This window comes from Crocodylus siamensis, chromosome 4, assembly GCF_052110815.1.
Source record: "Crocodylus siamensis isolate JL-2025a chromosome 4, ASM5211081v1, whole genome shotgun sequence".
Lineage (NCBI taxonomy): Eukaryota > Metazoa > Chordata > Crocodylia > Crocodylidae > Crocodylus > Crocodylus siamensis.
In genome coordinates this window covers 76,011,913-76,037,066 of record NC_143398.1, presented here as the reverse complement: position 1 = coordinate 76,037,066, position 25,154 = coordinate 76,011,913, and the positions used below count along the sequence as shown (strand labels likewise).

General features: G+C 39.4%; 2 protein-coding genes across 8 annotated transcripts in view; one reads left to right on the top strand and one right to left on the bottom strand.

The window, feature by feature from the left end:
* Window positions 1–25,154, top strand: part of LIN7A (lin-7 cell polarity scaffold A) — a 59,752-nt gene that overhangs the window by 12,347 nt on the left and 22,251 nt on the right. The window contains exon 2 of one of the 2 annotated variants that reach the window (XM_090042612.1): window positions 13,226–13,344. The exons of the other annotated variant lie outside the window; for it this stretch is intronic. Within the exon in view, the coding sequence (XP_089898738.1) occupies window positions 13,226–13,344 (119 nt within the window). The remainder of the gene's footprint in view (window positions 1–13,225; window positions 13,345–25,154) is intronic. 2 annotated transcript variants of the gene reach the window in all.
* Window positions 13,351–25,154, bottom strand: part of MYF5 (myogenic factor 5) — an 85,230-nt gene continuing 73,426 nt past the window's right edge. For 2 of the 6 annotated variants that reach the window (XM_090042609.1, XM_090042608.1), the window contains one exon: window positions 13,351–22,532. The gene's annotated coding sequence lies outside the window, so the exon portion shown is untranslated. The remainder of the gene's footprint in view (window positions 22,533–25,154) is intronic. The other 4 variants (XM_090042605.1, XM_090042606.1, XM_090042607.1 and 1 more) reach the window with 3 other exon arrangements.

Genomic DNA, 25,154 nt, shown 5'->3' with positions numbered 1-25,154 from the left:
GTGGCACCGGCATTTAAAAAAGCGCTCTAACAGAGAGTGTGTTAGTTTAGTACCATATCCGTCGAGGGTTAATTTAGAACATGACCTGCCATTTTTTAAGTGCTCTAAGAGCCATGAACATTTGTTTAGTTATAGCTTTAAAGCACTTTCTGCACACTTAAAGTGCAATAGGTATAATGTCTTTACCTAGCCAGAGCAAACTGGGGTCTCCTGCCTTGAGCAGGGACTGGACTAGATGACTTTGTGAGGTCCCTTACAGTCCTATTTTCTTAGAATCCTATGAAAACAGACTACAGTACATGTAAATCATTATTGCCCAAACAAACTGTCACTTTATTTCATAGATTCATCCATGCTAGGGCTCAGAAGGGACCTCAACAGATTATCGAGTCCAACCTCCTGCCTAGGCAGGAAAGAGTGCTGGATCAGATGACCCCAGCCGGATGCCTGATCAGCTTTCTATTAAAGACCCCCAAGGTAGGGGAGAGCACCACCTCCCTTGGAAGCCCATTCCAAATTTTGGCCACCCTTACCGTGAAGAAGATTTTCCTGATATCTAGCCTAAATTTGCTCTCTGTCAGTTTGTGACCATTGTTCCTAGTTACCCCAAGAGGCACCCTGGTGAACAGAGCATCTCCGATTCCTTGCTGTGTTCCCCTAATGAATTTGTAGGAGAATTGTCAGTGCTTAGCCTTCTCTTGCGGCTGATTTTTTTATTCCTTTTGAATCAAAAGTGTACATCTGGTAGTCGTCAGGGGGGCACAGAAGGGAATTGGTGAGTATTTATTCACCAAGGCGCCCCCGGGGGTTACAAGAAATAATGGCCACAAGCTAGAGGAGAGCAGATTTAGATTGGATATTAGGAGGAACTTCTTCACAGTTCGAGTGGCCAAGGTCTGGAACGGGCTCCCAAGGGAGGTGGTGCTCTCCCCTACCCTGGGGGTATTCAAGAGAAGGTTGGATGTGTATCTAGCTGGGGTAATGTAGGCCCAGCACTCTTTCCTGCTTATGCAGGGGGTCGGACTCGATGATCTATTGAGGTCCCTTCCGACCCTAGCATCTATGAATCTATGAATCGATGAATCTTTACTAGGGAAGCTCCATGTCATAAAAGTCTGTTGTAAGCCATCGTTGAAAAACCATCACTGATTGTTTACCACAGACTTTTATGACATGGAGTTTCCCTAGTAAAGATGAAAATTTTTTGATTCACAAGAAGTAAAGTGAAAGTTGGTTTGGACAATAATGGTTACATGTACTGTAGTCTGCTTTCATTGGATCCTAAGAAAAGGGGGAAACCCTTTAATTATCTTCCTCTTCCATAGGACTGTACAATACTTATTCACATACTACATTCACCTTTCCTCCTCAAATTAGCCCTCCAATATTAGGGTGTGTATTTTAAATGAGAAATCTGATTTTCACAGTGGGATGGCTGCCAGGGGCTCCGATACCTCCCCTGCATGCAGGAAACATAGAGTCCTGTAATCAACATCAGTCACCCTCTACAGCTGCAGAACTTGAAGTTTAACCCTGTTAGAGCCAGTGCTGAATTTGCAGCAGCTTTTGGCTGAGCCAAACTGCATTATAATTTGGCACTAGTTCTGATAGGGTTACAAGTTTTACGTCTGTAGCCAGAGGGTGGGTAACACAGAAGATGGGGCTTTTCTTCTCCTATATGTGGTTTGGAGAGTTCAGCCAAGATGAGTCCATGCTGTGGCAAGTAAGATTTTGAAAAAATCTTTTCTCCTTCATTCTGCCTTCCCTAAACAAGGTGCATGCCTTATTTGGGGGTATGTGTTATATGAGAAAATATGGTATGTAAAAAGTAGTAAATTATTTTGATTTTAAAGTATTGGTCTTATATTTTGGCTCTCACAGAAACCAGCAAGTTTCAGCACCTGCTCATCCACACTGATCAAATGGCTAATTAGACTTATATTAGTCTTTCAGCAGCACTCTTAACCTTCAGAAATGTCTTCTTATCTGTTCATGGGATGCTCAATCCCAGCCTGCTGCCAGATCTGGTCAGCAGAGCCACAGCATCTGCCTACAGGAATCCTCAGGGGTTGGGAAATCTGGCAGTGGGGGGAGCAGAGGCAGATACTATTGTCACCTCTCCTCTGTTGCCAAATTTCTAAGTCCCACAAAACCAGATTGGGGCCAGGCCATACCCTATACCTTCTGTGCAAGTGGATCAGGGCCAGGCCATGCCCTGCACCCTTCTCTGCAAAGCCGGATCAGGCCCCACTGTGCCTGTCCTGTGCACCGGATCTGGCTCACCAGCTGGATAAGGCCTGCGGAAGGACCAGTCATTGCCCATCCAACCTAGAGCAAAAAGTTGAACACCACTGCTTTAATCAAACACATGTAATTAGGAGCAGTGAAGAAGCAACTGCATGAAATTCTGTGGACCGTGGTTATACAGGATGTCAGACTAGATGATCTAATGATTCTGGCTTTCAAATCTCTGAATCCATGGAAAATAGTAGACGGACAAAGGATCAGTTGTGTATTTCTGTCCCATCGTCATTTCCCATTGTGCTGGATTTTGGTGCAACAGCAAATGGCTGTGGAGCTCATGCTAATTTATACATTACCTTTTGCTTCATAACAATGAAATCAGTGTCCTGGGTTTGTATTTGTTTCAGATCTTATGAATTATGTCTGCTAAATTAGAGTACAACTTGAGATAACCTCTACCCCTATTTCCAACACTAATCAGCACCTAGCAAACCACACTGCAGCAGTGTATATTGTGACAATGCTCCCTATACCCTCTATATACTAAGGAGGGTTTTTCTTGTCCATTTCAGAGTGTTTTTACAACCTGCAACAACAATTCCAGAAAGTCATAATCTTATGCTATGGTCATATTAATTCAAGTAGAACGTTAATATTTTATTCGCTTTAAGGTTACTGGCTTGGAAATTGAAAGTAAAAATTGAGTATATTTAGTAGTGTCAGTCATTGTAAGGCACCAGTTCTGCATATAATGCCTGGTTATATGGAAGTATATTAAAGCAAGGGATTTTGTTTGCATTACATTCATCTTGTCATATTTTCACATACACTCTTGCTGAGGATTCTGTTTCTATGAAGTTGTTTCCTCCATAGTCAGTTGCCATAAGGAATGATTTTATGAAGTTCAGCCCACGTGTCAACTGCAATGAAATAAGGTTACTCAAAAGAGGGAAAATTAACTGTCTCACTGCTTACGTCAACAAAGGAAGTCACTTAATGATGAATTTATTGCATTATTTATAGTACATAATCGTGTTATCTAGTCTTAGGTAACTCTTAGATGGGGAGGCTTTATAAAATCCTCAGTCAAGCAGAAATTAAAACGATAATGCAAAAAAATAAAATGAGGCTATGCATCACCACAACCAATGATCCACTGCTATCTCTCCCTTCTCTCTTTCATATGAACAATAAAAAGATATAAGATTAAGATTAGTTGGTGAGATAAGAACTGAGGAACAGACAGCAGGAGATTGCAATAATGGCACTAGCAGAGAAGAAACTGGGTAGCTGATCTGGCTCAAACACAGAGCCTGTTGTGAGGAAAAATTAGCATCCGTGAGCTAACCTTACCTCCTTTTGTGAAACACATGTTGATGGTTCCTTTTGCCCTCCTCCCAACAATATTGTGTCAAATGTTAGCTGAAAACTACACAAATTAAATTCAGTGCAGTGAGTGTGCACGGGGGGGGGTTGGTATATCTTACCTTTTTTTGCAAAAATCTGGGGAACTCTTTACTTGGCAGGTGTGGGCTGAAGCCGAAGCCAGTTGAGAGAACCAGATTGCAATTAGAAATGTTTTTTTTCTCCTTGTCTTGGTTCAGTCATGCTTGGGTTTTTTCTATTACTCTAACTCAGTCAAATATCCAATTTTGCCACTGGTTTTAATTGTTCTCTCTGTAGGGTGAAATTTCAAAACATGAGTTTTGTTTTATTAAGTAGGTAGGGGTTATGAGTGAGTTAAGGGAACCAGCTTTTTATCTGGGTTCAGATCCAAAAAATTGATTGTATATTTTCGTTTCAGCTTAGTCTCTCATGTGTTTTTGTCTAGTTGTCAAAGAAGCAACTCATTTCAGCATGATTAACAGCCCTGCTTAACTGAGACCCAGAATACAAGAGCAAGTGATATTGTAGGTCAGAACCAAGGTGAATGAGGAGGGGGGAGCTGGCAGAGCATCTGCCTATGGCACTACGCTTAGAATCTGTTTCCTCAGATTCATGAGCCCCTGTTTATAAAACTGAATCTAAATAAAGCCAAGTTGTTCATCCTTCATTATATATTTCACTAGCTTTTTTGGCTTTTCATGGTTTCAAAAGTTATGTCAGAAAAAAGCAATTTGGGGGCCATATTTCAAATAGCCTATTAATAGAAATTGTCTCTCTTATTACCCTTGTATCACTCTGTGTTATCTTGACTCTAGAACTGTTGATTCATTTAAAAGAAACAAGAGTCTGATGTCTTTGGATCCTTTCAAAAAAAGTGTTGTTTCCTACAGAAACAAGGTTTTTTTTTTTTTGAAGGATAAATATTTCTAATCCTTTGAGTCACAAAGACTCATGTTAAGTCAAAGAATTACTGCTGCTTAGAGCCACATTTACAGACAACTGTTTCTTGTTAAACAAAAGCAGTGGAACATGTGTACTCTAATCTGCTGTCCTATCAGTACTTAAATATAAATTATTGTTAAGACCATTAAACAATGTAAATGCAAGTCCAATTTTACTGGAGTCAAAGCTATTAACACCCTTTCACCCCCCACAACATTTTTTTACCCTTCTTTCATTTCTCTTCAATTAATCCAGGAGTGAAAGAATGACGTTTTGGTTTAAGCAGGGTAATAGGAAATACTGGAGTTTTCATTGCCTTTTCATTCTCAGTATTTCCAGCTTATTTTAGAAAATGTAATTTGGTGTCTTAATTCTACATTGCAGATAAGCAAATGTCTCTTTCATTTAATGTTCTTATATAAAAATATTAACTGCAGATGCTATCAAGCTTACATATCAAGGGTCACTCACCTTTGCAATTCCTTAATTTTCATGGGTAGCAATGACTTGTGGTAAACATCTTAAAATTGGAAGCTTTTGTTTAGGCACAAGCCTTTTAGACTTCCAAAAGGCTTTTGATCTAGTATCCCACGATATCGTTGCGGGATAACTGGAGGATTGTGGGCTCAGCTGCTCAATGGTTCAGTGGGTGGGAAACTGGCTACAGGGTAGGACCCAGAGAGTTTGCATGAACGGATCTGTGTTGTCCTGGTGTGAAGTGGCCAGTGGTGTCCCTCAGGGGTCTGTGCTTGGACTGGTGTTTTTCAGCATCTTTATCAATGATTTGGATGGGGAAGTGAAAAGCTCGCTGGCCAAGTTTGCAGATGACACCAAGTTATGGGGCAGTGTGGTCATGGCAGATACAGGCAGACCTGGACAGGATTGAGAGTTGGGCAGACCAGAACCACATGAAGTTTAACACTTCCAAGTGTAAGGTGCTCCATCTGGGGGCAAAAACCCTTCAACATACGTATAGGCTTGGTGGTGACAGCTTGACTTGCACCATGGCCGAAAGGGACCTAGGGGTAATGATTGGCCATCGCATGAATATGATCCATCAGTGCGAGGCAGCGGTCAACCAGGCAAATAACACACTGGCATGCATCAACTGATGCATCTCGTGTAAAACTAAGGAAGTGATACTTCTGCTGTATTTGGCACTGGTGAGACCACAGTTGGAGTACTGCATCTAGTTCTGGGTGCTGCACTTCAATAAGGACATGGAAGAACTTGAGAGGGTCCAGAAAAGAGCCACCCGTATGATCAGGGACTCACAAGGCAAGCCATATGAAGAAAGGCTGAGGGACCTGGGCCTCTCTAGCCTAAAGAAGAGATGGTTGAGAGGGGGCTTGATAGGGGCTTACTGCTATATCAGAGGTATGCATCAGGAGCTCGGTGAACAACTGTTCACTAGGGCACCCCTAGGGAAGACCAGGACCAATGGATACCAACTCCTGGAAGGCTGCTTCAGGCTTAATACCGGGAGAAACTCCTTCACAGTCAGGGTGTCCAGACTGTGGAATAAACTCCCTCCAGGGGTGGTGCAGTTACCTACCCTGGAGGTTTTCAAAAGGAGACTAGACAGTCACCTTCCTGGGGTCACCTAACCCAAGTTGTCTTCCTGCCTAGAACGGGGCGGCTGGACCCAGTGATCTGCAAGGTCCCTTCCAGCCCCTAACAATCTATGTTCATCTTGATTTCATTAGAAGTTATGGGGATTGAATAACCCCGAAAATCAGACTACATTTTTGCTTCCTTAAGTATAAATGTAACATTAATTTAACTTTAGATGCTGTTTTTTTGAAAATGTAGTCTTTCACCATTACCATCTATGTCTAGTTTTAAGCCACAAGTGAAAGACTGCCCCTTTAGCAAAATCCCAAGTCATCTATTCATTTAATCCACATTCATTTAGCTTTGGGGAAAAAACGTACAGTGGATAATGTGATGGTTTGAGGAATCTGCCTATGTACAACTTAAGAATTCTGCTAAGTGTTGCATGGTCTATGTATAGCTACAGCCTACAATGCATAGTAAAAAGGAGATTTGCTGACAAGTAATCTGTCACTGATTACATTCCTTGTTTGGAAGCATCTAAAGAGCAAACAAGAATATCATTAACAAGGAATGAATGACTCTAAATAGTAGAAAGAATACACAAAAAGAATTGGCCAAGCTAAAGAAAACAGGTTCTTCCATGTAGTCTGTGAGATTTGGGACTAGTGGAAATGGGGCAGTGGAAGTGGGGCAATGGAAGTTCCTGGAAGAAACAAGCTTTCTAACATCTCTGGAATGGGAAGATTCAAGGAACACAAAGGGGCAGGCTTTTTGAACTAGAGGTTACCTTTTGACTGGCTGATTTGGACTAAGCAGAGATTCTTGCAGGGGGTGACCAGGAAAAGAGAAGGCCCTGGGGATTCTGCAGTAACTAACAACAGCCTTCTCCCCCTTCCCCAACCCTCCCCAAGGACTTTGGTCATGGTAAGGATGCAAGAGGGAGGATTTGTGGGGTCAGATTTTGTTGGTTTACTATGAATCTATAAACATTTTTGTTTTCTTTATGAATCAAATGTCTTTGTGTTTATGTAATTACTTTGCACAGGCTCTGAGTATATTGCTTCAACTGTCAGGCGTCCTATAATAGTTAAACTGTAACTTGGGAAACTTGGAAGGTGGGGAAAAAAACGTTGAGGGGTGGATTTAAGATGCTGAATGACTTGGGGCATCCTCACTGCTTTGGGGCCTCAGATAAATGGGCCACAGTGTCCCACTTCCCAGAAGGGGCACCAGACAGTGAGTCTGTGTCCTGTGATTTTATGCCTGAAAAACCATAATCAGAAGCCTTGCCTGAATACAGGTTTAAAAGCATATCAGCCCCAACATCTGGATCCGACTTACCAGTCTGGTGAGTATCTATCAAGAGGAACATGACCCAGGCTCCTTCCACACATTACACTTAAGGCATGATTAACCAAGTAATACGCCTTAAGTTGTGATCCACCTACACATTCAATCAATTAATGACGTGATAAAACAAGCAATAAATTAAAAAATTCTTCCACAAAAACTGTGTAATAACTTTGTAGCCTGTTCGAATCACACCATTAATTAAACGTGTGGCCAAGTGCTCCTCTGTGGCTGGGAGCCCCATCAACTGACGGGCTCCCAGCCACAGGGGTGACCCCCAGTGCCAGCCCTGCAGCTGACAAGGCTCACAGGGGTGGCAGCATTGTCAGCTGTGGGGCTTACAATGGGGAGAGCACTGCCTCCCATAAGAGCATTGTCAACTATGGGACAGCAGGGGCAGCGGAAAGAATGCTGCAAGCCTAGTGAGGTGGTGACAGCTATCCTGAAGTATGATAAGATCTATAGTCCTTTAGACCATTCAGTAGATCTTTATGAGTTATTACATCTACATCTGAAACGTTTATTGTTTTGTATGGTTATTATTCTTTATACTTACCTGAGTAGTTATAGTAGAGTTCAGTTGCTGCAACGTAAAAGAGAGTGTTGCAGTGATGGTAGTTACAGGGGATTTAAACCAGAAAATAAGAGCAATAATATTATTTTTAACTATACTCCATTAGAGTAGACCTCACAGACATGCAGTATTAAGACCTGGATAACATTAGTGGATTCTAACAGCTATAAAAAATGGTACAAAAGGACTCTCTGTGCTTCCATTTTGCTGAACTGTCCATTTCAGATGAGATTAAACAAATTTAATAAATTAATAGGAGAGTAACCGGAACTCTAGGGACAACACTGTTGTGCTAGTAAGGATATAAAACCAAGAATGAGAGCAAATTGGGACGTCTGGTATCTGACATCAAAGCAGGAAATGTCATACATACAGAGAAGCAAGTGATGTCTGGGCTCAGTTAACACAGGAGCTTTTTCAAAGAATATATATTGAGAATCATCCAAAGCTTTTGCTTCAACCAAAAGTTATTCAGATGAAGAGTTTGATGTAAAGAATAAGGGCTAAAGAGTCTGGATTATGAATCATCATGGAGTAGTAATTACTGACTGACTTCAACAGTCAGTTAATCAGGTGTGGAGAAGGATACAACATTGTGTACAGCTTTTGTGATCTCTGACAAAGATTTGAGTCTAAATCCTCATGAGAAAACAGAATGAAAATAAGAATTCTGACAAATTCTCACAAATATAATTAGAGGAATAATTAAGCCTGAGCAGAGGAGATAGAGGAGATAAAGCTCTAGTTATGCAAAGAGCTGTTACTTCACTGAAAACTAGAATTTGCCCTACCAGCAATTACTGGAACTCCCAGTCTTAAAGTATCTATGCTTCTTATTTCAGATGCTAGTGTAACCCAAAAGCAACAAACTGATTCCAATTCTATCTGAAATGCAAGGTACTTAAAATTCTTTGTAAAATATCCAACAAATTAAGTCAGGTAAATCTCTCTCTATTGTATGTAACAGTAGTTTTGAACAAAAAGGTAGCAAGGGAAAATTATATGTAACATGAAAGAAATGAGATTAAACATAGAGACTGAAGAACAAAGTGATAAACAAGCAAGTTCACCTGCCTTCTAATCGTATTGTGGTATGGGGCCATATCTACATGACTGGACTCCATCTGATATTCAATTGTAATGTTCTAGTTTTTATCACAGTATGAAATCTAGCTAGCTGTATGTCCTTCTAGTGATTTTTCTCTCTTTCTTTAGCTGTGTATAATAACTTAATATAATTCCTATGCCCCCACCTTTCCCACCCCAGGAATGCAAATGAACTGCATTCAAATAAAAGTATCAAGAGATCTCTTCCAGTAAGATTTTTTCTGAAAGCAATGGTTCCTTTTTGATGCACACACTTGATAAAATATATTCCATTCATAGTCCTTTGTCTCTATCTGTGTTTCACTGATAACATGACACACCATGCTGTAACATTATTTCCTGAAGTGCTACGTGGAAATGAACTGATGAAAAAAGTGGAAAGGGGAAAGAGAATGTTAGATCAGAGAAGAGGAGAGATTATTGTGTAAATAGAAGAGAGACTTATAAATAAATGTTAGTTAAAATTAAGAGATACAGTTAGCATTACATTGGCAGGAAGGGGGAAGGGAGGGACAGGAAGGATGCTCTTTTTATTGTGGAAGCAATATAAAAAATTGAAACACCACATCTATGCTCCTTCTCTCTTCCTAAATCTCACACAAAATTTTCATTGATCTCAGTGGGAGATTGATGTGTGAAATGAGGATGGATTTCAATCAAATTAGGATGAACTTAAATTTCAATATAATGAAGACTGCATGAGTCAAGAGAGCATGATGATGAAAATGAAGACAATGGAAGGGTAAGAAGATAAGAATAGCACATCAGAAGTATTAAAAAGAGAATACTAAGTTTGATTTCCTTCATATTAGAAGATGAATTATAGCCCTGAACTGATTTTTAAAGATACTTTTTCTATTTCAATATTTGTTTTTAATCGTTACCGTATGTGAATTTACCTTTCCTCCAAATAGATGAGAAAACAGTATCTGACAGTGTTTTACAAGAAAAAGAATGAATATATTTGTACACATGTATAGCAAAAGGAGGATAATGGTCAGATGAAGAATTCCAAGAAGATAGTCTTGGCTTTATTGAAATCACTGGACAGATTGTCATTGGCTTCAACTGGAGAAAGATTTTGTATTATTTGTTAGTTTCTCACAAGTAACTCTGCCAGTCACTTCATTCCTTTTTCTCACTCCTTTGAACTATTATTGACATATGATCTCTAGTCTTAAGCAGTTATTGCACTTGTCAGTGGTGTTGCTGCAAGCATAGGCAGAGGCACAGTCCAGCAGGGAGGCAGATCAGTATGGTACATCATGCAAGTGGGCAGGCAGTCATCATTATTGTCATCTACACTGTCTGGCCCAGCTCTTCCTGAGTAGCAGCTGGAGCTGGGGGGTGGGCTGGACTAGGCACTGCTCCTCCTGCCTGGGGCAGGGATTGGCTGGGGTGGGTAGGGGCAGGGGTAGAGCACTGCTGTGAGTGTGGGCTGCTCACATGTGGATGGGTGTCTATGGGACCCCCCCTGACCACAGCACCCTGGACAGTCACCCATATCACCCACCTCTCAGGCTGGCTCTGCCTGGAACAATTATTCACTAAGTCTCCCCACAATAGAGGGGTATTAATTGAAAGAAATGTAGTATTTCAAACCAATGTGAGGTAATATTTTACTCTTTTATCTATTACCATATATACTTGGCCACAATTTTGGAAAAAATATTTGGCCTCAAAAACTAATTAAATTGTATCACTTTTATACTTGAAGTTAATCTCGAAAAATCTTCCAAGTTCTGGGGCCAGGGCAAGCAATGTGCTGCTTTAATTATCTCAGAACCCCAGACAGTCATGTCTCAACTTCCACTGTGGTTGATGAAAGTATCAAAGGAATACCAAGTTTGATTTATATGGCAAATACTTGTGCTTCATTTTTTAAAAGATACATTTTTTAGATTTTTCAATTTCACAAAAATATGCGCAACTCCCAGATAAGTCATGTCACATTATGTCACAACATAGTGTGAGGCTAAAACCCCACATCTCCTGCTTCTGAAGTATAAAATTTATTATATTAATCATTTTTTGTTTTCTGACTTTGCATCTGTATTCTATGTGACCACAAACCCAACTGGAACTACCAAACTGAATTAAGAAAATCAGGTATGATAATTAAGATAGTAGTCTTTTGAGGTTTTTCAATCTACCCATGCAGTATAGTTATTATACTTAATAAAGCATAGTGAAATACTGAATTTCTTACTGAAATAAGATGATTTTTCTTATGGTAAACAAGATATTTAAAGCCACACCTGTCCCTTGTCACACCATCTACTGTTAAAATTATCGTTGGTGATTTTGTTGTTTTAATATGAGGAGAGACTTACACTTTGCTTATTAGCATTTTCTTTGCTGCACCCATAAGCTTGTTTATTCCTAAGCAAAATCACTGTCATGAAATGATAACTTAGTGTCCAGCTTTTCCCAGAAATTCACACACCAGCTCCCCATTTATGTCAAAATATGAACAGGAGAATTAATTTATCATTTGTACTACCGTGTTTTTCTTTTTGCAAAGTACCACAATACTAGGCAAAAGCTTGCTCTGCTTCTAAATACTATTAATCATCATTCTAAGACTGATTCTGGTTCCTATTAGGATGGGCTTAAATCCCATTGATTTCAACAAGACTTACCCACATGCTTAAAGTTAATTAAGCATGTGCTGAAGTGCCCTTCCAAAAATGGAAACATTTTCCTAAAACAGGATCCCACAGAACTTAATAAGAATGTTTTCCAGATAATTTAATGGGATTTGGATCAGGTCCAACATAAACATAAAAAGAGCCATCCATCCTAATCTTCCTATCAGCTGCTTTCAGCATAGTCAACCACATGCTTCTTGTCTTCCTTTGGCTTCCATTACTTCATCATCTCCTGGTTCTCCTCTTATTGTAATTAGTCATTCAGCATGTCCACTGGAGAATTCCTAATCCTGGTTCCAGCTCTTTGTGGGAGTTCCAAAAGGATCCACCTCTTTCTCTTCTTCCTTTACTCTTTGTGACTAAACCAGATTATTTGTAAACAACAGACAAATCAGGAAAATTCAAATCTAATTTTTTGATCCAGACCTGACTCAGTTTGGATCTCAGTCTTAATTCCTGGGTGACTAGTTTTCATTTCAAGCTCAAGAGAGCCAAAACAGAGCTCTTAATCTTCCCCAGATCCTCCCCACTACCTCCTTTTCTTAATCTTTGTGGACAACATTATTATCCTGCTGATCACACAGACTTGTAAGTTGATTGTCTTTGATTCAGATCTCAACTGTGGGGTTTGTTTTTTTTCATCCACCTACACCTTACATTTAAATCGTGTAGATTCTTTCTGCGCTGCATTTCTAAGAATCTCTCCATGCACACAGCTAAACTCTTTTTTAGACTCTAATAATCTTGCATCTTAATTACTGTAACATTCTTTTATCTGGCTTTAAATGCAGTCTTTTGCTACAGACAGCCATCCAGAATGCTACTTCAAAGATCATTTGAATTTAAGGGCGCTGTGCTCTTATGTGTTCATTCTTCTAACAATTCTAGCAAATACTTTCTTGCAAAAAAAAAATCTAAATTTAGGTTTAGAAAAAAAAACATATTAATATTTAATACGTTTCATATCCATTATCCATTACATATACCTTAACTCACTCAGACTTGTGGAAAGAATGCCCCTGTACTTTATGTTGCTCTCCTCAGAACAAAAAAGAGCAGTAACCTCTCTCTTAAGTATACTAAGGTACCTCAGTTGTTTATATTTGTATCCATGTTTAAAAAATACTGTGTAAGACTGATCAATATGCACATAATGTCAAATTTCTTAACAGCAAGTATAAAGCTAATGTAATGATATATTTTGAAAATTATTAAAGTGCAGACAATCATCTTGAACCATATCTTGTCCTTTAATTGTAAGCACAAACAAAGAATAAATTCTGTATAGCTAAGATGACCTTACACTTAAAATACTGACATTCATCATTGTGCTGCTTTTCTGGAACATTAGTCATTTATCTTCCATGAAAAACATGTGGTTTTCTGACCATTATTCCTTTTTTTATCTACTCAGATGTTGCCAGAGCAATTGAATTACTGGAGAAACTTCAAGAGTCTGGGGAGGTACCAGTGCACAAGCTACAATCCCTAAAAAAAGTACTGCAGAGCGAGTTTTGTACAGCTATCAGAGAGGTATGGAACTGATATTTAGTAATTTGTTAGAGCAGTCCTAATCTAAGGGGAAATGAAGACTATGGCTTTTGGTGCTTGGGATACAGGAGTATATTGTGCATCACATCAAGAAACAGCTGACTAGAGATCATAATGTTTCCAGAGTTTAAGACCAGTGACACTGGTCATGAGCAGTGGCATCTAGTTGCACAGTAGAAAGTTGTAGCAACTTGCTAGAGTGCTGAAAACTAGAAACATAGCTTTGCCTTCCATACTATAGTCTTTTCCCTGTTCTCAAAATCTTCCCAGTAGTAAATGGTAGATGATGCTGCTGGCCATAGAATTGCACAAAGAGCGAAAGGAATCCTCATGCCTTTAACCCACTTTATCCTCCAGTATATTCAAACAATATTTCTGATGTTGCTTCAGCAGTGACATTATAAACACTTGCTTTTGCTGTGCAATTTCTTAGACAAGAAAGTATAAATGAATGCAGTCATTCTGGTTCCTTTTGGGTTATCTGTTTAATGCCTGGCACTAATCCTCCAGTGCTGAAATCAATGAGAGTTCTATCATTTATTTCAGTGGTAGCAGGACTGAACTTCTGGGTACTAAGGCAGCAGAAATGCATTAACTGAGACTCTTCTTTTTAATGAGACTGATGGCTAGAAGGAAGAGAAAAAGGGAACAGACATTAGTTTAATAGGCAACATGATTTATTTTTAAGCAATAAGTAGTGTCTGTTTATTTTATGGAATATATTCATTGTAGAAGCCAGAGAAAGGTTTCTGTTTAAATGGCCCAGTTTTTAAAGGAACAGTTACAACCTGTAAATAACACTATTTACTGTAAGATTCTGATATTCTGACTAGTCCTTTCATTTAACCAGCTAAATGCTTCTGTAATTGACTGAGGATCACTGGAGGTTTATTTTTCTTTATACAGCACAACTTGACACTCAAGTTGAAAAGAGGAGTTTTGCTATCTCTGTAGTACTGCCAATGAAATCCTATCACATTTATATTCATCTGCAGAAAATATTCTTGACAGAAGCAAACACAGCTTTTAAAATAGGTGCAGAGCTTAGGAAGCAGGAAAATGGCTTAGACTGTAATGTGCTATGGGTTCAGTGAACTAGGAAGGGATCTAAGTAGCCCTCAACAAGACGATCTGTAATGGCACAGGAGGGCTGTTATGGGGCATTTTGTAAAAATAACTTATACTTGGCAGACAACCTAGTTTGCTATTATATTGTACCAAGTAAATAATATTCACTTTAAGAAACTTATAATTACTTATTTACAAAACAGATGACTTTGAGTGAGCAGTTAAGTAATTGTGCCTACTGTCCTAAACATGACACTTATTTGTTTCCTTTTCGTTAAATATAATACTTATATAGGGAAATTAAACTGAAAAGCTTCTTTAGTAGTGTCAATTAAGACAGTGTAAAAATCTAGTTATGATGGAAGCTTTCAAATTTATTAGGTTTAACACAAAATTAGTCATTTATTATATAGAGAGCTGAGAGCATTGGCCATAGTTAAAGTGCCCTATTACAGTTACTAACACTCTCCCAAATTTAACAATTACATAACGGAAGCTAGGCTGAAATTCTGATGTCTGCCTCAGCTTGAAGAGTTTTGGAAAGTTTCTGCAAAAATAGTCCTTCATTTCTGTGAATGATATTATGAGACACACATTGCTTTACTCATGTTAAACTTTTGCAACTGTTTTGTTGAAAACAAGCAGCATTCTTATCCATTGGAATAAAGGCTTGTTGAATTAGAAGGGTGGGGGTAGCAGTCATGTCCTTTTTTATTGTTCCCATGAATAAATACCAAAATTTAGCATAACTCTTCCATGGTACAGACCAATGTAACAATTCTGTTGATATCAAAGGATCCCTCCAGTTACAATGCAACTCAAGGGCAGACAATTATTTCAGGTGGAGGGCCAGTTAACAAGCTTTGGTGAGCTTTTGAGGGCCTCATGGGTAGCCCTGCCCCTCAACAGTTGCCCTACCCCCTGGTTGCTATCTTGGGACTGGTAGTCCTACCTGGTAACACCTGACCTTTGCCACCACAAGTCTGTTGTCCCTAGGACATGCTCCTTTTTTGGAAGGGGGTGTTTGCCATCTTAGAACCAGGAAAAAAATAAATCATACACTAAAAGTCAAAACACCTACTACAACATATTTTAATTTTATTACAAAAAGTATTTTTGCCATGATTTCTGTTTGTGCAGTATGCATAGAGGTGATTGCATAATAACTCAAAAATAAATTCTTAGTTTTGTATATTGTGTGGTTGGGGGGGTGTATTTGCATGGTGGGGTGTGGGGGTGTGGCTGTGTCTGGTAGCACGTACCTCTGGCCAGTGCTGCACATTGTGGCAAGGGGTGCAACCTCCACTGGGCAGTCTCTCTTGGTGGTGCTCCCTGTGCACGTGCACAGCCTCTACTGGGCCTTCTCTGTCATCAGCGCTTCTCACCATGCATGCGCAGCCCCCACGCTCGCATGGAATGGGAGGAAAGCCACATGCTCTGGATGGAGCTAGTTGCCTGCACTGCTCCCTGCAGGTCTAGTGGCAGGGAAGGGAGCCAGCTCCAGCACACAGGGCTTTTTCTCCATGCCGCATGAGTGCAGAAGCTGCACGTGTGGAGGGAAGCTAGTGTTAGAGATGGCCCAGCAGAGCCTGCACATGCACGTGGGGAGTGCCACCAATAGAGACAGCCTGGTGGATGATGAGCCCCTCACTGTGATATGCAGCACTGGCCAGAGCCACGCACTGCCAAGCACCAGTGCCCGCACTGGGCCCAAATGCTCTGAGTGCCCCCACCTGCTGCTGCCACTGCTTTCAAGAGCTGTGTGCCAGGAAGCAGTGTGTCCCCACACCCTCCCTCACACCCACATCCTGCCCAGCTGAGCTCTGTGCTGCCATCACCAGCCTACACTCTGCACTCCCACCCAGCTGCAGCTCTGCCACTGCCACTTCCCTACCTGCTGCCCAGAGCAAGCTGGACACTGGGGAAGCTGAGCAGGTCCCCGGTGGCTGCAGCAGCAGCAGACTAATGCTGGCTGGGTGGTCCCTTCAGCCTGTAAAGTTGGGAGCAAGGCGCAATAGGGTATGTTGAGGGTGTGCGTATGCATGGGTACATTGCTACCACCCACCTGGGTGGAAGGGCTGGGCAGGGTGCAATTCCTGGGTGAATTACTGTAACCTTTTATCTGGCTTTATATGCTGTCTTGTGCTACAGACAGCCATCCAGAATGCTCCTTCAAAGATCATTTGAATTTAAGGGTGCTGTGCTAATCATTTATTCATTCTTCTAGCAATACACAAGTACTTTCTTGCAAAAAAAAAATATATATAAATTTAGGTTTAGAAAAGAAACCATATTAATATTTAATACATTCATCTATATTGCTATTGTCTTTTGGCTGGATCCCACACAGAGTTGGTTCATGGGCTTGCCAGCCCAATCTGACTGTGTGTTGGGACAATCTAATGTGCAGGGTGATGTTATTCAGCCCCTGGGGTTCCCCATGTATATGAAAATTTGGCTGCAGGGGAATGGCAATCAGCGTTGCTACTGCCATCACATTTCTGGATACTTGGGGAGCCATGTGGGCTGGGTGACACAGCTCCATGGTCTGGATGTGGCCCATGGGTCAAGGGTGAGCATCCCTATCGATACAGTTTAACAAGACCTTTCTTCCTTGTGGAAACAAAGATTTTACTGCTAAATTAAACAATAACAGATAATAAATGTATACTGCCTTCTCATTTCCTTCCTCAAAAAAAAGCCAACATCATTGACATCATTTTTCTCATAAGGTTTAAAATTTATTTAAACTAAAGTCTGGCTGACAACTTACTATAGTCATGAAGTGGATGGATATACAACAGTTATCAGTATCATATGTTGTAGGACTGGAAAGAATGTATAAAACATCGATGGCCAAATCCTACTCTATCTATTAGGTGGAGCAATACAAAAGTTGGATGCGTCCTCCTCCCCCTTGCCATTTCCTTTTATCATAGAATAATAGAGAAGTAGGGCTGAAAAGGATCTCCAGAGGTCATATACCCCAATCCCTCTGCCTGAGGCAGGTTCATTCCTAAAAAAACCATCCTATAAAATCCATAATCTAAAGCCTGCATAAGGCTACCCTCATCCCTGACACAACACCTAACCTGCTGCAGGTAAAGCAGGAGAACCATGGCAGCTAATGTCCTGCTTCTATGACATGTTGTCAATATACGCTGAAGAAATCCCAGGTAGAGAGTCATGCCCCTCTGCTATAGAGGAAGGCAAAAACCACAACAGTCTGTACCAATCTGACTGTGGGGTAAAATTCCTTCCTAGCTCCAAATGTAGCAATTGGTCTGGCTCTGAGCAAACAGGGAAGACCCTCCAGCCAGAAGCCTCCAGCTTTGGTCCCAAGCAGGAGCATTGGCCCACCCCAATCAAAATCCTCAGCCTTGGCTGAAGCCAACACCCAGCGCCTCAGAAGGAGGCTTAAAAATACTCTAATACATGTAGCAGAAAGTGGGGTGGGGGCACCAAGAATCATCAGAAATATCCATGGTAGAACATGAACATAACTGCACCTACATCATCCCCAGTGGCTGTCCAACCTCTTCCTGAACACCTGTAGTGATGGAGAGTCCACAGCTTCCCTGGGCAATGTGTACCACTCCCTATTCTAACAATTACATTTTTTTCTTGAGATCTGATCTAAATTTAGTTGCAACTTCAAGATATTGGTCCACATCCTCCTCTTTCTAGTGAGAGAATAGGTGTTTCCCATGTTCTTTGTGGCAGCTCTTCAAGTACATGATGCTTGATGCTTTCCTGCGAGTCAGTCTTAAGGCTTAGACAGGATGTTACCAAAATATATGAATTAATGAATTTTCATGGAACTGAGCTGGGTGGAATAGGAGTGTACTTAGGTGTCTAATGGATATGAATGGGATATGGCCATTAGTTTATGAGGCAGAAAAAATAAAATATCCATCCATTATTCTGTTATTTTACAGTTTCTACCAAAACATCTGGTCATCAGCTGATAGCAGTTTTGCATGATTGGATTACTGTCAATCACTTATTATAAGGAGAAGTAGGTATAAGAAGAAAAAAAATCTGCTGCTTCTAAGTGTTTTGCATGGAATTATTTAGTGTAGCAGCATGTTGTTTCATAGAAGGGTCAACACACTAACTTGATTTATTTAAAATATGCCTTTAAAAAATCTATGTTAAAATATGTTAGGTTAAAATTCAGTAAGGGGTGCTCATCTTCCCTTTAAAGGATGTTTAACAAGGCTGTGTTCTTCACTATTTCTGTCTAATATATTTGAATTATTTTAGTTAATAGCTCATTTTTATGTCTTAGTAATTTCAAACACAATAATATCAGTACTTATCCATATAAATGATGTTATTGTATCATATTTTTCTCTAGCTGGTTTCAAATGTCTTAATAAAATATACTACTTTCACCTTGATATATGTGTTTGCAAGTGTTAGGTAGCCATTTTAAGCTTAGGTTGAGGTATAGATTAGGTAAGGTTATACTAAGTGATAACAATAAGGTGCTGGATGCAACCCTTATCTGTATGTTTCAGATAAGCATTCTAACATTTGGGATTTATCTCCCCCTCCCCACAAGTGTTTGAAGTGTAATGGTTTCAAGTGTTAGCTCTGCGAAACAGAAACTCTGTCTACCTTAATACAGTTTTTTTTTAAAGCCACATGCAACCAGCTGACACCGGTGGCAACACTAATGTTTGAGTTTGGTCTTCAGTTATACTGGTGCAAATGCTTTTTTGCCAGTCGCTGGGAGCAGAATTACATTTTTCTTGTGTGAGAAAAAACAATTCAACTGGCTCTATAGCAATAGAGCCAACATTTTCACAAATGCACTCAAAATCCCTAAAAAAAGATGATGCAATTTTAAATGTACTTACGGAAAAGATTCATAGATGAAGCAGTACAATTTTCAGCATAGAAATATACTTTAATTTTAGTATGAAACCCCCTTTGCCACATTTACCTGCTAAAAATTGAAGGAAAACTTGCCAGCATAAGTAAAAGTGGCAAAAATGGGCTTTTAGCAAGGTTGTTAATAAGTGAGAATCAGGGGCAGATCCAAGGCAGGTGCTGTGGTGGTGCCATCACACCCCACTTCACCTCTGGTTTGTGTGTGCAGTGAGCTCTGCTGCTGCACCCGCTTTTCACCATTTCTTATCTACTGTTCCTGGAGGTCAATGAGGAATAAGAAAAACACGATTTAACACATACATATTTTAAACAGTCTTGTAACAGTAAATAACACAGTCTTATTTGGCAGGAGCCATCTCATGTTGAAATATCCTAAAATACACAAATGTATAGAAACATAAATGCCTTCGTTTAATTTTGTATACAAAAAAGTAACAAATCTCTTTAAAAAATCTATATGACATTTAAAACTTGTTACGAAGTTGAGCTGTTCACTTTCATTTCATACCTTTATTTACCAGATAAAAAGAAAGCAGAAATAATAGGTTAAAATGATGTTCCTTTCACAGCAAAAAATGACAGATTTTATGGGGGAAAAAAATCTTGAAAATCCGTGAGATTTTTCACATGCTTACACCAAAGTTAATTAGAACCTTTGTGTTAAAAATAGTTCCAGTGACTATTCCATGTACAATTTCAGCATTTGGGTTTTAGAAATTAAGCCTGGTCTGGGCCACATTCACATTTGAAATAGAGCATCACTGTTGAATTTTGTGGTGTTGTATCAATGTAAAAGGTATGATTCTGTAAACATTCAAATCCATAACAATAATCTTATTGTTTAGTGATTTTTCCTATGCCTGAAGAAGAGTGTTTATGCCCAAAAGTTTGTAAAGAACAATTTTACCAACTATTTAATTGGTCTAATAAAAGATATCGTATTACCCAAAGAACCTTGTCTAATAAACTTATGCACTTCAGCAAATATAGGATTGAATTTCTAGTGAGAACATAATTTTACTCTAACTGTTGGCCTTTCCTCGGTTGCGGGTTGTGATACAATTATAAAAGACAAATTCAGCTAGGTTTGTCTGACCTTTATTTCTAGAGTTCTCAAGGAGTTAATGATTCTTTGTAGACATGATATATACAGCACAGAAATAAACAATTAAATAGTAATAATTCAACTAAAACTTTATATTTTTCTCTCTGGGGATATGGCAATAACTTTGTTCAGCAGTGCCTGATGATTAAAGATTAGTATCCCTAGTCTGTATTGAAAGCCTTGTTTTCCCCTCCCATGGTTGGCAAGGTTGTTTGTGATGTGAGGCAAGGGAAAAATTAGCCAAATTTGATAAGACAATTCACCTCCTCCCTTCAGCATTTAGAAATTTATGCAGCATTTAGAAATTTATGCAACTGGAATGGCTTAGGCTATAAATACAAAAAAAAGTACCACAAAAATAATGTCTCTTGAACAGTTAATGTTACTACCCCATTATGATAAAACAGGAACTTTAATTGGAAATTACACTAAATGACAATGTACAGCTGTAAGGAATGGCATTGTTTTGTGCCACAACCTTACTAGTATAAGTGATGTGGTTTTACATTGTTGCCTGTAAACATTGGATGGCACAAATGGAAATTTTGGAATGATTACTTTGCCACTAGGCAGATGGCCTTCATTAATAGCAATTATATGAATATGTTAGGCAGCCCAAGCATTATCTGAGAGGAGACATTATTAAGCTTCTGTGCAATTACTATGTCCCCATAATTTCCATGACTTCACTACAGGAGATTTAAAGCAGCTGCTGTTGTCACACTTCTTGCAGCTTAGAACTAAATACATTGATTACAAAAATGAAATACACCCAAAATGGAGACCGTATTATACCATTGATCTTTAATCAGTACTTCCTCATTGGCTTTGGACTAATTAAAGTTCAACTGTCAGAGATGACTTAATTATACATTTACTTGTAGTTGTGGTCAGCCTCCATAGTTATTCTTCTGCTGTATGCCTCCTTTCTTCTAAAGATAAATTGCAATATTCCCAAAAGGTTGCAATACTTAACAGTAAAATAACACTACCCTCTTCTTACATTAGCTAGGTTCCTTGTATGTATTTGCTAGAATTCTAGTAAATAATCCTAATTTGATTTTGTTAATTCTGTACAGGGCTTGCTGCAGTTATGTACATTCATGGGCAACAGTGCTAATAGAACATTGGCTATACAAGTTAGCTTCTAATTTGCTTTCTCTACATTACCATTGCAATTTATTGTTGTCATATCATATCTGATTATATAAAACTCTGAGGAGAAAAAAGAATATTTGTTAAAGGTTTTCAAAGCTGCTGCATCTTCATTTGAGAGATCAGCAGCCAGGTAAACTGGTGAGAAATATTTATTCCGGCAGCCCATTGGACTGTAAGGGTCAAGGACAGCATTAATATAGACTTGTATTCTTGCCTTGAAAGACCCTTAAATGGCTCTCTACTCTCACCTTCTAAAACCTTTAAGGGAATTCTTAGAAGTAGGTTTCAGTCTTTAGGTGTGGAATTTCTTCTCAAAAAGAGAAAAAAGTAGAGTCTAAATCTGCTTATTTCAACTCTGTTTTATCCACATGCGTCCCTAATATTTCAAAATAGAAACAGTGTCAATCTCACTCTCTCTTGCTTCCTTCCAAGCCAGAAAGGTAACACATGGGATGTACTCAACTAATATGATGATGGGCTCGGCTTTGGCCGCTCCTCTACATCCAGGTGCTGATTTTGGCTAGGCTTTGAGAAAGCTGTTTACATTTAGAGTACAGCTGTTATTGTCTGCATACTGCATACAAACACCAGAGCCCATACCTATTGATAAAATGCAAGGAATAAGTATTTATGGCTTCCTGGAACACTCCTCAACCAAACAGTTATTGGGAATAAGTTAAATACCATTCTCCAAATTATGGCCTGTGGATGAAAAGTGCTCCAATAGAAGCTGGATGATCACATAGTGTTGCTGTCTTCTTAGTTTCTAGCTTCTATAAATGCAGAAAAAGCATCTATGTCCAGGCCAGTATTTATTTTTAAAGGCCACCAGTTCTGGGTGCTCAGAATTTAACCATTTTCATCCTTACCTTAAGAGTTGCTGTATAAAAGCTCCCCTTGATTTCAAGTGGGCAGGAAGTGCTGAGCGCTTGAAGAAAATCTGTCCCAGGAACACAAAAATAAGTCAAATGACCTAATAGGTATTTTCATTGTTTAATTTTTTTTAATCTTATTACAATTACAAGCAATTTGAGTTGGCTTATTAAAATCTCTAGCATACCTTTCCCATCAGAATCAATATCACAGGAAGAAATGGGAGGGCGCGGCTGCTAGGATACAGCATTTCCAGAATACTAGGAACAATTTTGGCTCATTTGATACATGTCAGACAGCATGCCAAAGTGAATGACATGACAGCATGCATTCCTGCTGCATCTGCTATGCCCTTACGGCCAGCACAGGAGGAACTGTGAGGCCACTGTCCCCTCCCTTCCAACTCTTCTGGGGTTGTTCACACTTCCTGTGAGCTCCTGACAGTCTTTAAGGTGCAGGATTTCAAAGACAAAGTTGTCTATCCCACGCTTGCACAGCAGCACTGATGCTCCTTTTCCCTTCCCTCCCACGCACACCAGTATATAGTCCCAACCCAACAGCAAGATGATGGTATAATTGGGTCTCTCCCTTAGTTGTACCTGACAGTTTTACGCCGAGAGTACATGCAAGTACAGTAAGAGACATGAATACACATGGAAAAAGGACACTTACCAAGGTACAAATTAATAACAGTGGTGAGCTAACTCAAATGTCTAGTTTTGTATCTGTGCCATCTTTTATACCTGTCAAGTATTTTACAAGAGTTATAACAACACTAGTTCAAACCAAATATCAAGGCTATAACTCCAAAAATGTGATACCTTAAATTAAAATGTTTATTCTTAAATTATTTTAAAGGATATTTCATCCCTGAACCATTTATTTTTTCGCTGTCTTCATGTAAGTGTAATCATGCACTAGGATTCAGATCCATTTTTGTTTTTCGTAGTTCTTTTCCCTCCCTGAAGGAAACATTTTAATAAAATATCCTCATTTTATAAATGTTAGTTTTTATATTTTCCTATTTCTTCCATGTGTTCTGTTATTAAAACTGTGGTAGCACTTCAGGAAATTAAATGAGATTTAGTTCATTTGCAGGTTTGAGCTTTTTAGTGAGTTATCATTGCTGTTACACCAGGCAGAATGACGGCATGATAGGGATTGTTCTGACAGCTGTGATAAACATGCAGATGTTTGTTTTTGAGAGTCATTGCTAACAGTTTTCCTGATACAAACACAAAACTCCTTATAGACTTATGAAGGATTATCATATGAAAATGCTCAAAATGCCTGCAGCCTTCCATGACCATGTGCCTTGTATTTGATCAGATATAAATGGCCAATTAAGACAGTGTCAGTCAGCTATTAAAAACTTTTTTCCTGTGAGCTCTCTGAATTCAGTAGCTGCAGGAAACAACTTCTGTAATATTAGTTCTCTACATCCTGTAAACTCTCACAGTGTATCACAGATATCCCTGCAGGGATTTAGTTTTTTTCATTCATTTCTGCTTTACTATACTCATGGGTATGCGTTTGTTTTGTCCATTTTAAAAGAGAACTTGTTTCAGTGTGTTTTAAAAAGGCACAGTTGGACATTATTTTCATCTTGGGTTACGTGTGTGCACATATGTACTGTCACTTAGTGCACATGTGTATTATCAGAAGAATTACTCAACCAATGTCATAGACCAGAGGTGACCAACTTGTGACACAAATGGCCATAAGTGGCACAGGCAGGCTCTGTGTGTGACATGTAGCCAACAGAGTAGGAAGCAGAAAGCAGAGCAGCAGACTGGGTAGGGGGCACAGGGCAGGGAGCAGAAAGAACAGTAGGAGATGAGACAGGGGAAGGGGATCAGAGTGACACTCAGGGCTAATTTGTAGCACACCTGCCAAAAAAGTTGTCCCCCACTATCATAACCTGTAACATTCCTAATACCAATTCCCCATTTGCTCAAGTGACAAATAGTTACGCTTGTAGAAGAAGAGTGCTTAAGCTTTTCACTTCACTGCCATGAAATTCCAAAAGGGTAGGGCATGCAGCAAAGTGGAAACCAAGTCATTCTTAGATGATCCTGAATGTTTTGGTAGCAAGGTTGCTCAACATTTTACACAGTTTGAAAAAAGCGCCCCCTGAAACTCTCAGTCCCCTATTCTAAGTTGTGCAAAATAGCTTCTGTCCCAATTCATGTGATCACACACACAAAAATGCCATTTTCTAGTACCTGTATCTTGATATTAGGAAACAGCGCTTTAAATTAAGCTACTGCACAATAAGTGCACATATGTAGACGGTGATGCTTTACTGTACATTAGTCTAAAGTGCAGTAAAGTGCATGTGTACCCCACAAAGTGTTTTTAGGAGTTGTATGAGAGTTGTATTTGCTGTGATGCATGAAAGTGGAAAACAAAGCTAAGTGCTTTAAAGGCTTTATACCAAAAATTAGAACTATGAATGAACACTAACATACATCATGCTTTTGCTTCATGCAAGTTCACACAGAAGTTCTGGCTAGACATCACTTTAAACCAAAGTGTGAAACATAACCCTCTTACCTTACAATTGTAGCTCTTCAGTCTGAAATACTAAAATTTCACCTGGGACTCTCTGTATTAATAAAATTGCAAACAATTCCAGGCACTCAGTTTCCAGGGTGCCCCTGCAAATATATTCTTCAGCTTCCTTACA